The sequence below is a fragment of the Chrysoperla carnea genome, chromosome 1 (genome assembly GCF_905475395.1).
Source record: "Chrysoperla carnea chromosome 1, inChrCarn1.1, whole genome shotgun sequence".
NCBI classification, from domain to species: Eukaryota; Metazoa; Arthropoda; class Insecta; order Neuroptera; family Chrysopidae; genus Chrysoperla; species Chrysoperla carnea.
This window is the reverse complement of record NC_058337.1, coordinates 103,316,851-103,334,880: the sequence shown is the minus strand read 5'-3', so window position 1 is coordinate 103,334,880 and position 18,030 is coordinate 103,316,851. Positions and strand designations below refer to the sequence as shown.

The 18,030-nt window shown below is 26.6% G+C and overlaps 1 protein-coding gene across 1 annotated transcript in view; it reads left to right on the top strand.

The window, feature by feature from the left end:
* The window catches only part of LOC123293044 (nuclear receptor subfamily 4 group A member 1-like), a 69,747-nt gene that overhangs the window by 50,992 nt on the left and 725 nt on the right, over positions 1–18,030 (top strand). The window contains 6 exon segments of the mRNA XM_044873763.1: positions 9,882–9,959; positions 10,008–10,102; positions 13,836–13,896; positions 16,267–16,969; positions 17,027–17,819; positions 17,919–18,030. Of these exon segments, the coding sequence (XP_044729698.1) occupies positions 9,882–9,959; positions 10,008–10,102; positions 13,836–13,896; positions 16,267–16,969; positions 17,027–17,819; positions 17,919–18,030 (1,842 nt within the window).

Here is an 18,030-nt window from a genome sequence, read left to right as displayed (position 1 = left end):
TCTGCGTAGAACAATCCAGATCCAGAAAGCCATAATTGTTTTAATACCCGGTATATACTTAATAAAGCACCATTGTTAAAACTTATATAAAAATTTAAAAATATTTGTTATATATAAATATAAATTTAAATACATTACAGGAACTTGGTAATGAATTCTATTATTACCCTGAACTCATTTTGCATTCTGGAAGATCAAGTTTGATTCCCCATATCGGAAACAATAATTTTCCAACAACGTTAAATCTCAACGATTAAAATGGAACAAAAATAAAACTTTATATATATGTATTTAGTTATTTATTAACCATTTACGTTCTTATTTAACAACGATAGCTCGAGTCGGAGAACTGCCCAAAAAAACCAACGCGATGTTACAGGTTTTAAGAAAAAAAGAACTTGAAACAAAAGAAATAAAAAAAATTATATTTATTGAAAGTTTTTTATTACGGGGGGCGAAAAATTTGGAATCTTACTACAGGCGCAAAATTTCTTAATCCATCTCTGATTCCGATTAATGGGATTGTATGGAAAAATTAGAAATAAAATAAAACATTACAAAAACATCATTTAAAAATTGTATGCACAGCATTAAACACGTGTTATTATGTAGAAACAACAAAACAATCATTTTTGAGTGATTAGTAATGAGCGATGTGGAAAGTGCGGGCGTGCGAAAAGTGGGTCCCATTATTGGACATTACCGAGACTCTACTGTAATAAATGCATGCCAAAACAGTTTTTCAGCACCCTTTACTAAAATCGTTTTGCATCTAACAACGTAAATAGTGCATTTATGCTTCCAAATTTAGCACAAATTTGGATGAAAGACATTGGATACTCAATTAAATTGTATAGTTGATTGGAAAAAAATTCAAATTTTATTATCTTTATTTAAATAACTAATTTGATTTATAATCGTGTGTCTACACTTTTTACTCAGATCTTTTGAAATGTATTCCTAATAATTGTACTTGAGGGTATATAAGCGACAAACTTTAAAACCGTCAAATAAATTAACTTTTTTAAAATTTTGTAACTTAAAATAAATTTAATTGCAGTGACTTGACACACTGACAATTTTTTTTTAATCTAGAGATTCATTTTTACCCACTTCTGAAATGGCATCAACTTTTAGAATATATAAAAATATTCCTAAAATTGGAAATATTACTTAAAAGTAGAAATTAACAATTTGAAAGTGCTTAGAAGCACTTGAAAAAAATGTATTAAGAAACCGTAAAAATTTTACAATATAATTAATTTGAAAAGTCATAAGCGATAGAATTTCGAGCTCATTCGCCTGTATCTATAGCACTTAGCTAAAGAATGTGGTCCTAGTTAAAACAGAAGGACTTCAGCAAATGTCTGTTTACGTTTTTTTCTCAATACACTTATAGCCGGGATGCTTTCATTACGGAGTGTTGAAATTTTGGAAAATTAACATTTTTGTGCGAGTATTGCTAAAAAAGCTGTTAGGAAAAATTGGAAATTTGTCACACAATATGAGCTGAGGATTTTTCATGATTTACAGCTTATGGTCATAAATTACGAAAAACATTGGTGGCGATATGGATGTTGACACTGACTACGTTGCAGATACAATAACGTTAAGAATTCTTTCATTTTCAATAAAACTAGTAGTGTGAGAGATTTTTTTCGAAACAGGTTTATGACAAGTCTAAGTTTCCACCACTTGTTTTCTTAGTTTAACGTTATCTACCATTGCCTAAAGTCTTGCTGTTATAACTTGGACTATCATATATAGAAACCGATATAAAATTGTATAACAATATAATATAACAATGACAGTTAGTGTTGAAAGCTCGGCGTAATATAACATGTGCTTTTACATGCACAGCTTTACGCGAACTAAACTATCGCATCCACATGAAATAGTCTACAGCTTACTCTGTATATTGTCTTCCTGTGTTTTTAACATTGTAAATATATATATGCGTAAATACCGTGTTTTGTACGTATATAGTGCACTATTAAAATCATTATCAGTGTGGCGCCAATTTTAAAATACGCGCTTGAAAGGATTATATTTAATTTAAAAAAATTCCCCAAGAATAGAATCTCAAACAATTTTAAATATATGAATTTAAGGATGTACGAACGCCAGAGCAATTTTGGATAAAAGGTTTCATTATTTTTTTATATGAAGTTGGACTAAGTCTAAAGAAATTCTGAGAATTTTAGGGGGGGGGAGTTAGTTGAAAACCAAGTCAAATATCGAAAAATTTTATTTTTATTTTTCGTCCACATTCATGAAGTTATAACAAAATTCATCATCAAAGTTGAAAATAAGGTAGAAATAATTTCTAAACTTGCCTTGGCGCTCGTACCGCCTTAAAATTTTATCTCCCAAAATGAAGAACCAAATTTAATTAATTTTTAACGCATTTTTAAAAGGAGAAGGTTTTCAATTAGACCCGTTCATCCTATATTTTTTATGTAAGATCACGCAAAACTTTTTACAGTTGCAAGAATTGATCCGAACAAACATTCATACACACATATTGTGAAGAGTAATTGTGGGTCCACACGATACAGACTATTGTTCGTACAGACTGAAAGTCTGAGTGTTCATGTAAATATGATGACGAAATGTATGTGCAGACTTATCATTAGAATGGGAATACTTCCGTGCTCAGACTTTTTTAACTGACACTTTACCATCATATCGACTTTTGCTTGCACTGATTTGTTGCGCATACAAAATTCTATAGAAGTCTGTGTGAAGTTGGTATCGTGTGGACCTACCATAAGAGGTTTTCACGACGAGAAAATACTGTATTGGTAGTTTTTATAAAATTAAAATTACATTAATCGATTTGAAATATAATTGATGAGAATACAGTTAAAAAAAAAAACTAATTTTAATAGAATTGCTAAAAAAGTTTCTCCTTGGTATTTCGTTCAGAAAAAGGAAACGTGTGATTTTTTTATTCAAAATTTTTTTTTAATTTGAAATCATGGCTAAATAAATATTCTTTTAAGATACAATAATTAAGAATAACTAATACCTATTAAATACACACACAAAGGTGTCGTTCTAAATCATTGATAAAGCAATAACCATAAAAAAAAACAAGTCATTCATTTAAATAGAAATAGCTTAGGCTGGTAAAACAGATTCAATTAAGCAATCATTAGCTTCAATCAATTTCATATTGTCTCTCATTTATACCTTTATTAAAAATAATAAATTATGTTATGGCCAAGATAATAAAAAAAATTATAGTTTAATAAAAAGAACTAGGACAATGCGCTTTTATTAAAATATCTTATTTTATTCAAGTATCTTAAGTATATGATCGCTAATGAATTGTGAAAATTTAAATGAAGACACTGTACACGGTTTTATATAACATTTAATAATTATTTCGAACCTTTTAATTTACTTTTCTTGGTGTATTAATTTGGACTAAAAAATATTCTATATAATTCATATATTTTTCCAATACTTCGATCAAATCGTTAATTTTCATTTTGATTATATTTTCAAAATTAAAATGTTTATCTTTGAGTGGTTAACTTAAGGATGTATGAGTACCAAGGAAATTTTAAATATAAACTTGGTTTTTTTTATATGAAGTTGGACTATATCTAAATCAATTCTGAAAATTTTAGGGGAGGTTTTCCGATTATTTAAATAAATAAATCACTTTAAAAGTAAGCATATTTAACATTGGGTTTATAGTAAAACGGTAGATGGTTTAGGTATAGTAAAATGGTAGATATGTTTTCATAGATTTCTCCAAAACTAGTCGATGGAAATTTAAAAAAAAAAAACTATTTAAATTAAAGTTAAAACCTTTATAAATTATTGAAAACAAAAAAAACCCTTGGGTCCGACTAATTAAGGATGTATGAGCACGATAGTAGGAATATAAATTAAAAAAAAATATAAATATATGTATTTAAGGATGTACGAGCACCATGGGAATTTTGGATAAAAGGATAGATTTTTGTTTATATGAAGACTAACTCTAAATAAATTCTGAAAAATTTAGGGAGGGGGTGGATTTCCCGATTATTTAAATAAATAAATGATTTCAAAAGTAGGCATATTTAAAATTGGTCTTTTGGGAAACGATAGATGGATGATATGTTGTCATAGATTTCTCCAAAACTAGTCGGTGGGAATTAAAAAAAAAACTATTCAAATTAAAGTTAAAATCTTGATAAATTATTGGAAAAAAAACCATTGGGTCCGACTAATTAAGGATGTATGAGCTTGACAGTGGTTACACAAATTTAAAAAATATACCTTTTCAATTTTGATGGTGATGTTATAACTGGACTATATAAGAAAAGTAAGAATAATCTTTAACGATATCTGGAGTAATTTTTAATATATCGGAAATTGAAAGTTTTGTAAAATTATTTAGCTTTCGATGTTTTTAAAAAGAAGATAGATATCGAAAAATTTTATTCGCCTAAATTCATGAAGTTATAACAAAATTCATCATCAAAGTTGAAAATCAAGTACAAATAATTTCAACCTAAAAAAATCTAAAATTTCCTTGGGATTTGTACTACTTTAATTATGAGGAAAATTAGTCAATTTAAAAAAAAAATTGGAATATGAAGGAACTCTCCACGTGCTCCATATTGTATGGTGTTATTCTTTTTTTGGGTAGTTATATTAATCATATAAAAAATTATTAAAATATGAAAAAAAAACATCCTATATTAAATATATTATTATAAAATACATATATATATAAAAATTATTAATGTGCAGTTTATTTTAAAAACCAGTTATTTTAATTGTATTTTGGAAAATTTTATAAGGTCACTTCTTATATTTATATATATATATATATTATATACATCTGAATTTAAATAATATAGATATACCTAATATTTTTATTTGATTTATATTAATTTAATTGAATGTAATTTTATATAATTGTATATTATAATTAACTTAAAATATGTCCACTTCACATATATTGGACGCATGAGAGACAGAAAAAGATAAAAAAGATTCACAAGAAAACAGTTTCAATGTTTTTATATTGGAATAAATTAATGTGTGAATTAACTTTTGCTACACAAATTATAAACAAATAGGGTAAAATGTAGTACGCCTACTTAGAATTTTTACATGTATGTGTTTTTTGAAGCTATGAATCAAGCACTCTTATTCCACAATACTATGTATTATTTTCTAGAATATAATTATTAAACACCTATCGATTAAAAATCCGTTAAATGTAGTACAAGAAGTGTGATCCATGGTACAACATCATAATGTACCATAGACAACACTTTAATGTGTAAGATCATCCCTATCTTCAACATGCAATTTCTTGCAGTGTGCTTTAGGAAACAGCATCATAAAATGCATGTGAATGAATTTTTAATGTTATCCACTACTTTGAGTATAATTTAAATTAACGAGTCCAAACGGTATTTTTAATGACTCGAAGTGAATGATATTTCTTTTTCCCACTTATAGTATAATTTAATATAATTTTAAAATTTTGTGGATATATACAGGATGGGTCATTTTAATCTATAATGGCTATTAGCTCGTTTTGTAGCTAACCAATCAAAAAATAATTTAAATAAAAGTTGCAGAGTTTGATGAGGGACGAGAGATCTTCTTCTGACGTCAGTCAAAAGAGAAACAAAATTTTTTACTTTTTTCCGCAAAAAAAATTACTTTTCAATTTAATCAAAAACAGAACCATATTTACAATCAGTCTTTAGCCTACCTACATTCTGAAAAAATATCCTCATTTCAATACAAATGCTGTCCTGTAAAAAATCAATATTTGAAAGAGCTGATTCTATTCAATAGAAACAACAGAATGATTCAAGGTACATGGTATTCTAGGTATTACATCTTACCCTATATAATATTTGTTTAAGGAACAACTTTATAATCTCAAGGTTTACTTTATCTTTTACCGTTCAATAAAATTTAATAGAAAGTGTGGGGGTGGTAGAAATGGATTCAAACACGTTTTTTCATATTTATAGAATCCAATTTGCTTTATACAGTAAGTTTAAAATCTAAGATAATAATTTTTTTTACTTAGAACTTATAGAATAAACCTAAACTAATATCATTTTTGTACGTAATTACGGCTCAAAAATTACTAAAATTTAATTAATTTGATTTTTCTTACGCCTCATCAAATTATCTTAATAATAAAGTTGCCAAAATTGTCCCAAAAAATAAATTATTTTATTTGATTCACCCTTCCATTTGATGCTAAACCTTGATGAGATTGATTCAGAAATTCTCTATTTAACTTTTCAGCGCATTAACAATTTGTGTTATAAATCTGGCAAAGAAATGTGCGATTTTAAAAACACTGAAAAACAAAACTTCTTAATTTTTCTAAATTATGTTTTTACCATCTTAAAATTAAATACATTGTGATTTTAACATCTTAAATTATTTAATTATATAAAAATATCATTAAAGAAGATTAAGTAAATTTATTTAACTGACTTCAAAAAACAGCTCCACTTAGATTACTTCCATGAAAACTTACACAAAAGTGAAAATTACTGAAGTTTTGAAGACCGCAATGCCACCTATGTTAAGTTCTAGTTTATTATAGGTAAAATGTACAGATGTGCTGAAAAAAGGTTTATTTCAGAAAAATGAACAATTTTTCACGTTTTTCCACAATTTTTTGCAACTTATTCGAAATTATGCATTTTAGGAAAGAAATGCCGATTTGCATTTTTATATATATATTCGATTTGTATATTTTTTGTTCCTAATCTTTCGCATTTAAAATTCGATATTTAAATGAAATTCGGAATAATCGATTTTTAAATAAAGTTTTGCGTGTTTTTCCGTACTTTTCTTATTTTTGAAAATTTTACGCTTCACAACTTTAAACAAGAATGTTTTTCCACTAAAATGCATATTTTTTGAAAAAAATGCGGAAAAAGTACTTTTTCCTTTGAATGCCCAGTTATTCATTTAAAAAAAATCTACCAAAAACAAGAAAAATTGTACGTTTATGTAGATTATCGATTGAAATACTTACATCCGATAAATTTTGAGTCAAATGTTCTATCTAAAATGCTTAAATTTTGAGTAAAATTCAAAAAGTGCGTGTAACTTCACTAGTAATCGGATTTCTGTAAATATTTAATTACTAAAAATAATAAATAATCGTGTTTTGTATTTTTCAAATATGGCAGAAACAAATTTTCGTTCATTTATTAAGATATTTTACTTAACTATTCGCCAGAGGATATTTTCGGGAAAAGATGATGAATTTGGGGGAAAAAAATTTTGTAATAATGATGAATTTTTGTTGTACAATATTTTCAAAATCACACACTTCTCTGCATCATCATATATTTAATATAATATAAATATAAAATATTGAATATAATAATAAAGTCATGGTTAATAAATTTTTTAATTATATATTCAATCAGTACCTTACATTATAGTTAGGTACCTACTAAATACATACACATATATAATATAAGTACCTATATTGTATTATATTTCATTATAGAAGGTGGTAGGTAGGTTATATGATAACATTTCGTCACGGTATTCTAAATAAATATACTAAAATTTTATCTAATATACTATATCTATATAAGTATAGTATTTGTATAGAGTATATTTAAAATGGGGTGCAAAATATATACAAAAAAAGTAATAATATTAAAAAAAAAACGTAATATTAAATGATATATTATATGCATAGATAGTTAGGATATGATATAGGATAGGATTAGGTTGTAAATATCACTGATTTTATAGTCCTTTGGGAATAATATTCACTTTATTATTATGACAATATAAATTAATTTTATATCATAACTTTTATATTATACTTATATAGATATATATGTTATAGATACCTTAAATATATAAATCGTTGTGGATTTGAATAGTTGATGTCTGATCAATAGCTTGGAATTTCGCAAAGCACTGAAATAACGGACCTCACATCAAAGTAGGTACAGGCTCATTTTTTCCTCTGGGCACTCTGGACACGTTCAAAAAAATCATTCTTTGCAGCCGTCGTTCCAATCTACGCACTTAGTACACGATTCAATGGCTAAATACTTGATTTGCAATACAAATTTCGAAGTTTCAAACCCCAAACTTATAAAGTATTACAATGTATTATGTTTCTTTTATGGGTGCAATGAATAATAATCTAATTAGCATACTATTTAAATCGAAAAAATTATCCAAGGTAAATTATAGTACATATTGAAATGACCATAGATATAGAAAATGGAGAGCGTTTTCAATCTGTGAAGGTGTTTCAATACCAAAAGGAAAATTGAAATTACCAAACGTTACCAAAAAATTGAAATTTTGTGTGTCAAGTACTTAATACGCCTTCTGTATAAATTTCAAGTCGATTCTTTGTACGGTTTACTATAAGTTAACTATTACGATGATGAATAAATCCTAATAAATGTTGGTTTTTTAGTTAATAAATGCTTTTAAAAATGTTTTACATTTACATAAAAAGCTTTTATCAATATTCACCAAGTTTTAAACTTTAAGGATGTTCCAGCATGGTATTCGCAGTTTCTATGTTAAAGCAATGGTACAATTTTTTTTTCGACAGAATTTAACGAAAAATTAAATTTAAGAATTTAATAATGCTTACTATTAATTCCCAAAGTTTCAGAAATTTTGACCGTTTAAAATGGGAAATAATTATGCCAACGTCCCAATTTCGATCAATTTACGTCAAAATTAATATCTCGAAAGTGAAAATTAATTTCTAAATTTTTTTTTTAGAATTGTATTGTATAAACATTTTTTTCTACTTTTTCTTCAATATATAATAATATCATAAAAAATAGTTGGAGAGACCGGACATTTTACATGCTTTAAATGGGACATGACCCTCAAAATCGCGAACTTTGTCTTTAAATATCTCGCGATCTAAACGGTCAAAAATTATGAAATTTTAGGAATTCATAAATAAAGCTATTATAAACCCGAGAAAAAAAATTCGGCCAAATCTGTCGAAAAGTGATTTCATGCTGGTACTACCTTAAAATCATACTAAAATTAAGAACTGTGCATAAAAATGAAAGCTTTTTTTGGTAAATACACTGACTTTGATAGTTTATTTCTCCTAAACCGTACAGAGAATCGATATGAATTTTTTTTTATAAAAGTCATATGAAAGAATGATTAATTGATTAATAAAATTTCAAATCTTTGGTATCATTTTTAATTTACGATATCGAAATTCCATAAATGAATCACTCTTGTATAGGTCTTTTGTGAAAAATTTATATCGATTCTCTGTTCGGCTTATGAGAAATGTGCCCTTATTTTATAAAAATAGTGATTTTGATAGTTAATTTCTCCTAAACCGTTCAGAGAATTGATATGAATTATTCAGAAAAGACGTATAAATTAATGATTAATTGATAAAAAATGTATTATATAATGTATTTGTAATTAATTTGTTTTTTTTATTTTCGAGATGAATGTATTACTTTCCTACCAATAACTATGTATGCTATATGAATAAACCTAGAATATTACTTATTTCAAACATAACAAAATGACTTTTATCACTAAAAAGCTCAAACTAGCCCGCAACGTCACATGTAAAGATTGAAAAAAAAAATTGGTGATTTCTAATTTTGCACTTTTACACAATAAAATCTAATAACTTGAAAAAATTTGTAAGATAAGAAAAAAATACATTTTACTATATGCCTCCACATATTATTTCTGTTAATTAAACAAATATATCCCTCGAAGCAATGAAACATTTCCCAACGGTATTTTAAATTTTTTAATTCATAAATTTTTAATTTTTTATTATACATGTTATTTTATTAACTTAACATAAACATAATTAACATAATTTTTGTATCATTTTGTTATAGATCAAAATATTATCTTTGAAGAAGATAATCATGAACAGATAATTGTTAAAGGCCAACAACAATTAATTATTAATGATTGTGATTGTGAAATAAATAATCAAACAACACAACAACAATCGAATACAGCAACAATAACAACAACAACAACAACAACATTAACAAAAATTATAGATCGATCAAGTATGCTTTTACTTCAACAATCATCGACATCATCAAATCAAGTAAGTATACTTATAATATGATGAAAAAATTAATGGATTAGATATGAAAAATATTGATTAAAATTTTTGTAAACTGTATCTCATTTTCTAGGATAATATTATTTTTTTAGGAAAACATGATTTGAGATTTTTTAGATATACCTAAATATTTCGTTTTATAGCTAACCAATCAAACAAAAGTTTCAGAGTTTGATGGGGGACATCATGTTCTGCCATCAAATTGAGCCTAGTTCTTCGAGTTTCTTTAATAGTCAATTTAGATCCTAATCGTAAATAGATAGATTAACACTTTAAGTTAGAAAGTTGATCCTCATAAAAAAACTAACAATTTTTGTTAAAACACTTTTTCGGAAAATGTTAGCTTTCGGAGGAAATGCAACTAAATATATGTCATTATTTCATTTAATAAAAAAAAAAATTCATGGACACAGGCGAATGTTCTCTATTGCCCTTGGCGAAATTTGGCTAAAAAATTTTCCCGTGTAGTAAGCATGTTTTCGTTCGATTAAATGCAATAATGTTAGCTCTTTTATGAGGATTAGCTTTCTAATATAAAGTGTTAATATATCTCTTACCGTTTAGGATCTAAATTGGCTATTGAAGAAATCTCAAAAACTAGGTCCAAACTGATGTCAGAACATGATATCCTCCATCAAATTCTGAAACTTTTGTTTAAGTTATTTTTTGATTGGTTAACTACAAGAGGAGATATTTAGGTGTATAGAAAATGGTTCATCCTGTATAACCGTTTGTTGTTTATATCAGGAAATGAAAATCGATAAAAAAATCTAAAACCTAAAACCGTACTTTCCGAAAGGAATATAATTCAATTTCAACGCTAGACACTATTTCTTCAAAACTTGCAAATAAATTTTTATTAAACTTATACTCCAATCATTGTGAAACCAATTTATAACAACTAATGAGTGTGTATCAGTCCAAATTGTTGTCGTGAATAAGGTTACTTCCAACACGATATTCCAGATAGCAAAAAGTGTTATTTTTCCGTTTAACGGTCAGGAAACCCAAGAAGATTTTTACAATAGATTGAAACTTTGTAGAATAACAACCAACCATTTTGCAAGTAATTTTCGATAACTGAATACCTTAAACGTTGATAAAAATATATTCTAATAGCAAAAGTAGAAAAAAAAAAGCATTTAAAACCAATTAAAAAAAACTGTATATTCGATAATCGGGAAATCAATAGTTATTAATGAAGGATCTATAAGGTTCCATAAAGTTTTATATACAGTACCTACATCTTAGAATCCAAAAACAAAGCTATTTTTAATTGTAGGCGATATTTAATTATTTTTTTAGCTTAGAATTTTAGATTATCTATAATCAATAACTTCTTTTATCTTCAAATTTGATTATTATCGAATAAATATATTATTTTTATCGGCTTGTCACCTGTTAAATTAATCCTCTTTATAATTAATTATCAAGTGTTGCCAATTTATTTTTAATTATCTAGCATAACAACATATTAATGAATAAATAATACCTATAGTTCATTAATATTATTATAAAAATATCACATTCAAAATTCATTCAAAAAATTAAGAAAATTAATTAATAATAATGACTCATAAAAATAATATTTGTGCCTATGAATTAGTCATTTATTAATATTAATACAGCTATATAATAAATTATTAATGGTTCATTAGTTAATTAATCAATGAAAAATTTTTAAAACTATAAAAATGATTAGATTTTGTACAAAAGGGATATCCCATTTTTATTAAATTAATTTAATTTTGTGGATTAGATACTACGGGATAAAGATTCATAGAAATATAACCAGTCATCTAATGTTATTTATGGCCAGGACAAACTTTTCGGCAGTCTCTAGAATTATCTAGTTTTAATAGAATTTGATTCCTTTATCAAATAAATTTAAAAAAACAAGTTGCCAAATTTAGAAAAATTAATTTAAAACAAAAATATCTACTTAGATGTTAGTTTTTCAAAACTGCAATCGAGCAATAAAAAATAATAGTTTAAAAAAACTAAAAAACACGCTTTTGGAACTAGGTGAGCTAAATGGTAGAAAATAATTTAATTAAATTCAAAAAAATCCTTTTATTTTATAGACAGATATTGGTAAAAGTAAAGTCATTATAAAATATCTTACCAAAGCACTCCACGCCTTTTTACGATAAAATATATTTTTTTTTTTGAATTTAAAGAAATTATTTTTTACCTTTTAGTTCAGCTAGTTACAAAAGCGTGTTTTATAGTTTTTTTAAACTATTATTTATTTGGTGATTTTTAGTTTTTTGCACTATTATTTATTTCTCATCAATTTCGTATAAATATGGTGGAAGCGCAAATAAATGTAAATATTTTCATATATGGAAGTCGTTATTCCTGATAATCCTGGTCAGAATAATCAAATAAATTATTGTTTTGTCATCAATCCTTGATAAATGTGCCAAATTTTGAGTTAATCCGATGTTTTGACGAAGGTCAAAATCATGATCAAAGTTTTCGATAAATACTAACATACGTATGCAGCTAATAAAAACGTGTTAAAAACATACGATTAAATTTTTTGAAATTGTAAATAGCAATCTCGTTTTCGACTAGTAATAGAATTTCTTAAACAAAAATACAATTTATAATTTTTTTTAATAATTTTTCGCAATTTAATTTAATCTTTTCCTATTCAAGTCAGAAAATGAAAGAATGTTTTGAACCAATCTAAATTTAAATTTTGAATGCTTTTATCGTTTTAAAAAAGTCGAAATTTCAAAGTTTTTTTTAAAATCTTTAACAAACGTTTGAAAGAAATTGAAAAGTATGAAATCTATTTTTAACCCCCGAACTAAAGAGAAGGGGTGTTAAAAGTTTGACCGCTTTTGTGTGTCTGTGTGTTTGTCTGTCTGTGTCATCGCAGCGCCTAAATGGATGAACCGATTTTAAGTTTTTTGGTTTCATTTGAAAGGTAATTTATCAGAGAGTGTTCTTAGCTATTTAGTTCTATTTTAGTTCTTAGTACGTGTTTAGGATTCCGTACCCAAAAAAACAAAAAAGTTGGCGATGATTTTCAAAATCGATTCAGTTTTAAAAGACATGACATATAATTTTAACATATACATAATTTCTATGGAATTGAATGGTAAAATAAACCTGGCTCAATTCATTTTGAAAAAAGAAATGGAAAAATAATTAGGTAAAAAACAATAATTCAAAAGAACAAAGTTAACTCAAAAATTTGTCCAAAAAAATGATAGCTCACTAAGCACTTTGATATTGATTTAAGAAGAAGTATTATAAGTTTAAAGTGTTTATCTGTGTGATTCTCAGTGGCATCGTAGCCCCTAAACAGTCGAACCGGCTTGATTGAGAACATTTTATAGCTAAGTTTCCAAAAATCGGTTTACAAAGAATAAATCGCATTTGTCGAGGGATTTTTAAATTTTGTAAATTTCACTCATTAGTTTATTTAAACTGAATAAACTTTTAATTGAAAAAATCGATCGAAATGAGCAACCATGTTTTTTTTTCACCCTAATAACATTATTCTTATTGTTCATTAGTGTTAATTTTTGCCAATAGCGTTACATTAAATATATTAAATTATAAAGATTAAAATCTAGCCTGAAGTACATACATACATATACATATACATATATTAATAATTATAATTAATTTTAATAATAATAATAATAACCAGTAGAAAGTATATGGTTAATATGATTATTATTTATTTAATTGTTAGTACTTTGTTAGTTTAGAACCAATAGTTACAATTGTATGTAATGTAACCATAACAACATACCGTATTATATTAATAATGTAACCAATAATATACTTATACATATATACGCATGACATTTATATCAACCAACCAATAGTTTTTAAACTTCAATGTTCATGTATCAAAACATAAAAACCCATGTGTGAGAATAATGGTCTTTAAGGGTAAACATCAATCACTTTCTGATTTAGTCAAATGAAATACCTATATATATATATATTCATTAATATATAACCAACAGCGCCGGCCCTAGCCCTTAATCATAGTTGAGTGAGATTGTCTTTCGGCGCCTTTTGGTCGACGCTTTTAATAATAATTACCAACTTTTTCATAAATCAACTTCTATTTCAATTATCAAAACTTATTTAATTTATATAAAATAATTTTTTTTTTTTTTGTAAACTAATTAAGTTTTGACCAAAATAATTTTTTACTTTTGGCATTTTGACGCCCCTATCTGGAGCCTAGAGGAACCGCTCCTCTCGCTCTACTCTAGGACCGTAGCTGATAACATACATGGATGAATTCATTGTTCCAAATATAAGAATAGGCCAAATTTTATGTTAACAAAATTTCAATTAATTTTATTATTATTAGCCGATAAAATCCAAATTTTTGTATGCTCTCGAGAAATAATGGATAATCTATCGGATTGAAATGTACCTAGTTAAGGAAGTACGAGCACCAAAGCAATTTTAGACTTGTGGTTGAAATTAATTTTACCTTATTTTCAACTTTGATGATGAATTTTCTTATAACTTCAAAAATGTAGACAGAAAATATGAATACAATTTTTCGATATCTGCTTGGTTTTCGAAATATCGAAAGCTAAATAATCAAAAAAAATTTCAATTGCGATATTTTAAAATTACTTCAGACATTAAAAACTTTTATTCCTACCTTTCGCATTATTTTGTCAATATATAACATAATTCACCATATGGAAAAAATATATTTTTTTAAATTTGTGTCCCCACTACCTTGCTCATACATCCTTAGGCGGACACAGCGGGTTTTTTTTTTGTTTTGAATAATTTATTAAGGTTTCAACTTTAATTTAAATAGTTTTTTTTTAATTTCTACTAGTTTTGGACAAATCTATGAAAACATATTATCCATCATCCGTTTTACCTCAAAACCAAGGATGAATATGCCTACATTTGAAGGCGATAATTTATTTAAATAATCGAGCAACCCCTCTCCCTCCTTAAAATTTTCAGCATTGATTTAGACCTAATCTAACTTCATAAAAAATAAATCAAGCTTTTTATTTAAAATTGCCTTGGCTCGTACAGCCTTAATAATTGCTGTTACAAACAAGCAGTAAGAAGACATGTAAAGTCCTTAAAAATTTCTAGGTACTATTAGAACTGTAGGTCTATAGGTACTTATAATCCACGACTTCAGAAAGCACTGTAAGGAATTTCTACTATTATTTTTTGTTTGTTTTTACCATGGAGATAGAAATTTATATGCTCTTCATTCGCCATTACAGTGTTATCTATGGTTTCTTGGAGTTGCGAGTATTAATAAAGAAATTTCAAACTAATTGTTCCTTCATCATTCACAAAACTGAACTTTGCTACGTTCCACTTTGATTCCCAATCAAATCGCATCGATTCCTCAAAAAACTTTAATATCAGTAAAACTTAAAGTTAATTGAAATATTTAAATGGTAGTTAGCCCAAAAATTTAGCCACAGAACGACAGGCAGGCACACTCATGCACATACAAATATGCATACCTTTTTAAGCGTTATTTTCGTATTATAGTCTTATTAAAGTTATCGATTTCATTTTTTGAGGTGAAAACAATAACTTTCTATCAAGAAAAATGTATATACATATATACAGAAATAGAAAATTCGGAAACTCCTATAAATAATAAAATAATCAATTCATTCTATAAAATAAATTACTATATACCTAATTTCTTTTTTTCTATTATTTACAGAATAATAATTCATCATTTAATTCATTAAATTTATTTGAAGAACTAAATGAACAACAACAATTACAACAAGACGATAATTTATTATTAATAAATGAACATCATCATCAACAACAACAACAACAACAACATATAAAAACAATAGTACCAACAACAACATCAACATTATCATTATCATTATCATTATCAAATGATGATACAATATTAAGTGATGAATATAATAATGATAATGATTTAGATCCATTTCCTGATGTTATTTTTAATAATATTACAACAAAAACATTATTAGCAACAAATATAAACAATAACAATAATAATAATAATAATAATAATAGTGATTGTGAATGTGATAATGAGGAAGAATATATAAGTGATTGTGATAATTTATTATATCAACAACAACAACAATTATTTAATAATAACAATAACAATAATTTATTAGCAACTACAGCAATTATAGACAATCATTCATGTGATAGTATTGAAAGTGTTGATAATCAACAAATCGAACAAATATTAGCATCAACAACAACAATACCATTAACAAAAACAACAGAAACAGCATCAACAACTTCATTGCTATTATCATCGTTGTTACCAAGTTTTCAAGAGACGTATTCCATACGTCAATATTCAAGTGACATTGAATTATCTGAATTTGGTTTTAAAATGGAGGATGAAGATTGTTATACAAATCAAACAACATCAACAGAACTATCAACATCAGCTTTGTTATCAAAGTTACAACAACAACATCATTCATCACCACCGCCAATTCCACCACCTCCACCACCTACTTCATCACCAAAAATAACAAAAACATCATCTCCTCCATTATCGCTATACCCTCACCATCAACAACAACATCCTTTAAATTTAACACCATCAATATCAAATATATCATCATATCATCATCATCAACGTCAACAAATTCATCATCAACAAAATCATTATCAATCATCATCATCACATCATTATCATCAAGTTCCACAATCACAAAATATGTACGATCATATGAGTAATAATCCATCACCTTCATCATCATCATCTTCATCATCACCATTATCATCTTATAATGCTTCAGCATCATCAATGTATTATCATCATCATCAACAACAACAACCTCATTTATCACAGCAATCTATGTATAACAACAATAATAATAATAATTGTGATGATATGATAACATATAATAATAATAGTAATGTGATAATGAGTAATAATGTGATAATGTGTAATAATGATCAACAACAACAACAACAATTATTACCATTATCATCAACATCACCATCAAGTTCAAATACATATCATTCATTACCAGCATTTCCTTTTATAAATAATAGTAACAATAACCTCACAAATTTACCTATACAACCACAACAACAACAACAACAGCAACAATTATCATCATCATCATTATTATCATTACGACCTCAACATCACAAGCAACGACGTGCATCATTACCCGTACAACAACAGCATCAACACAAACAACAATATAAACAGCAATATAAATCATCATCAAATAATTCATCAGCATGTTCATCACCAACATTATCATTATCAAATACAACATTATCGTTAACAACGACAACAACATCAACTTTATCATCATCTTTATTAACAACCGCATTATCATCGACACCAACCACAACAACAACAGCATCATCTTCCTCCTCATCATCATTATCATCATCATCAACAACAACAACAACAACATTATCACAATTGTGTGCTGTATGTGGTGATCAAGCCGCATGTCAACATTATGGTGTACGAACATGTGAAGGTTGTAAAGGATTCTTTAAACGAACCGTACAAAAGGGTAGTAAATATGTATGTTTAGCTGATAAACAATGTCCAGTTGATAAACGACGACGTAATCGTTGTCAGTATTGTCGTTATCAAAAATGTTTATCAGTTGGTATGGTTAAAGAAGTTGTACGTACCGATTCATTGAAAGGACGTCGTGGACGTTTACCATCAAAACCAAAACAATCAACTTCTTCATCAACAACATTATCATCATCATCAGTACCAACAACAACAACATCAACGATAAATAACAATAATTTAGTAGTTAATAATAATAATTTATCATCATCTTCATCATCATCCTCATCATTATCAATTTTACAAGAATTAGTACAAGCACATATCGAAACATCACCAAATTTATTAAATTTAGATTACTCACAATATAATT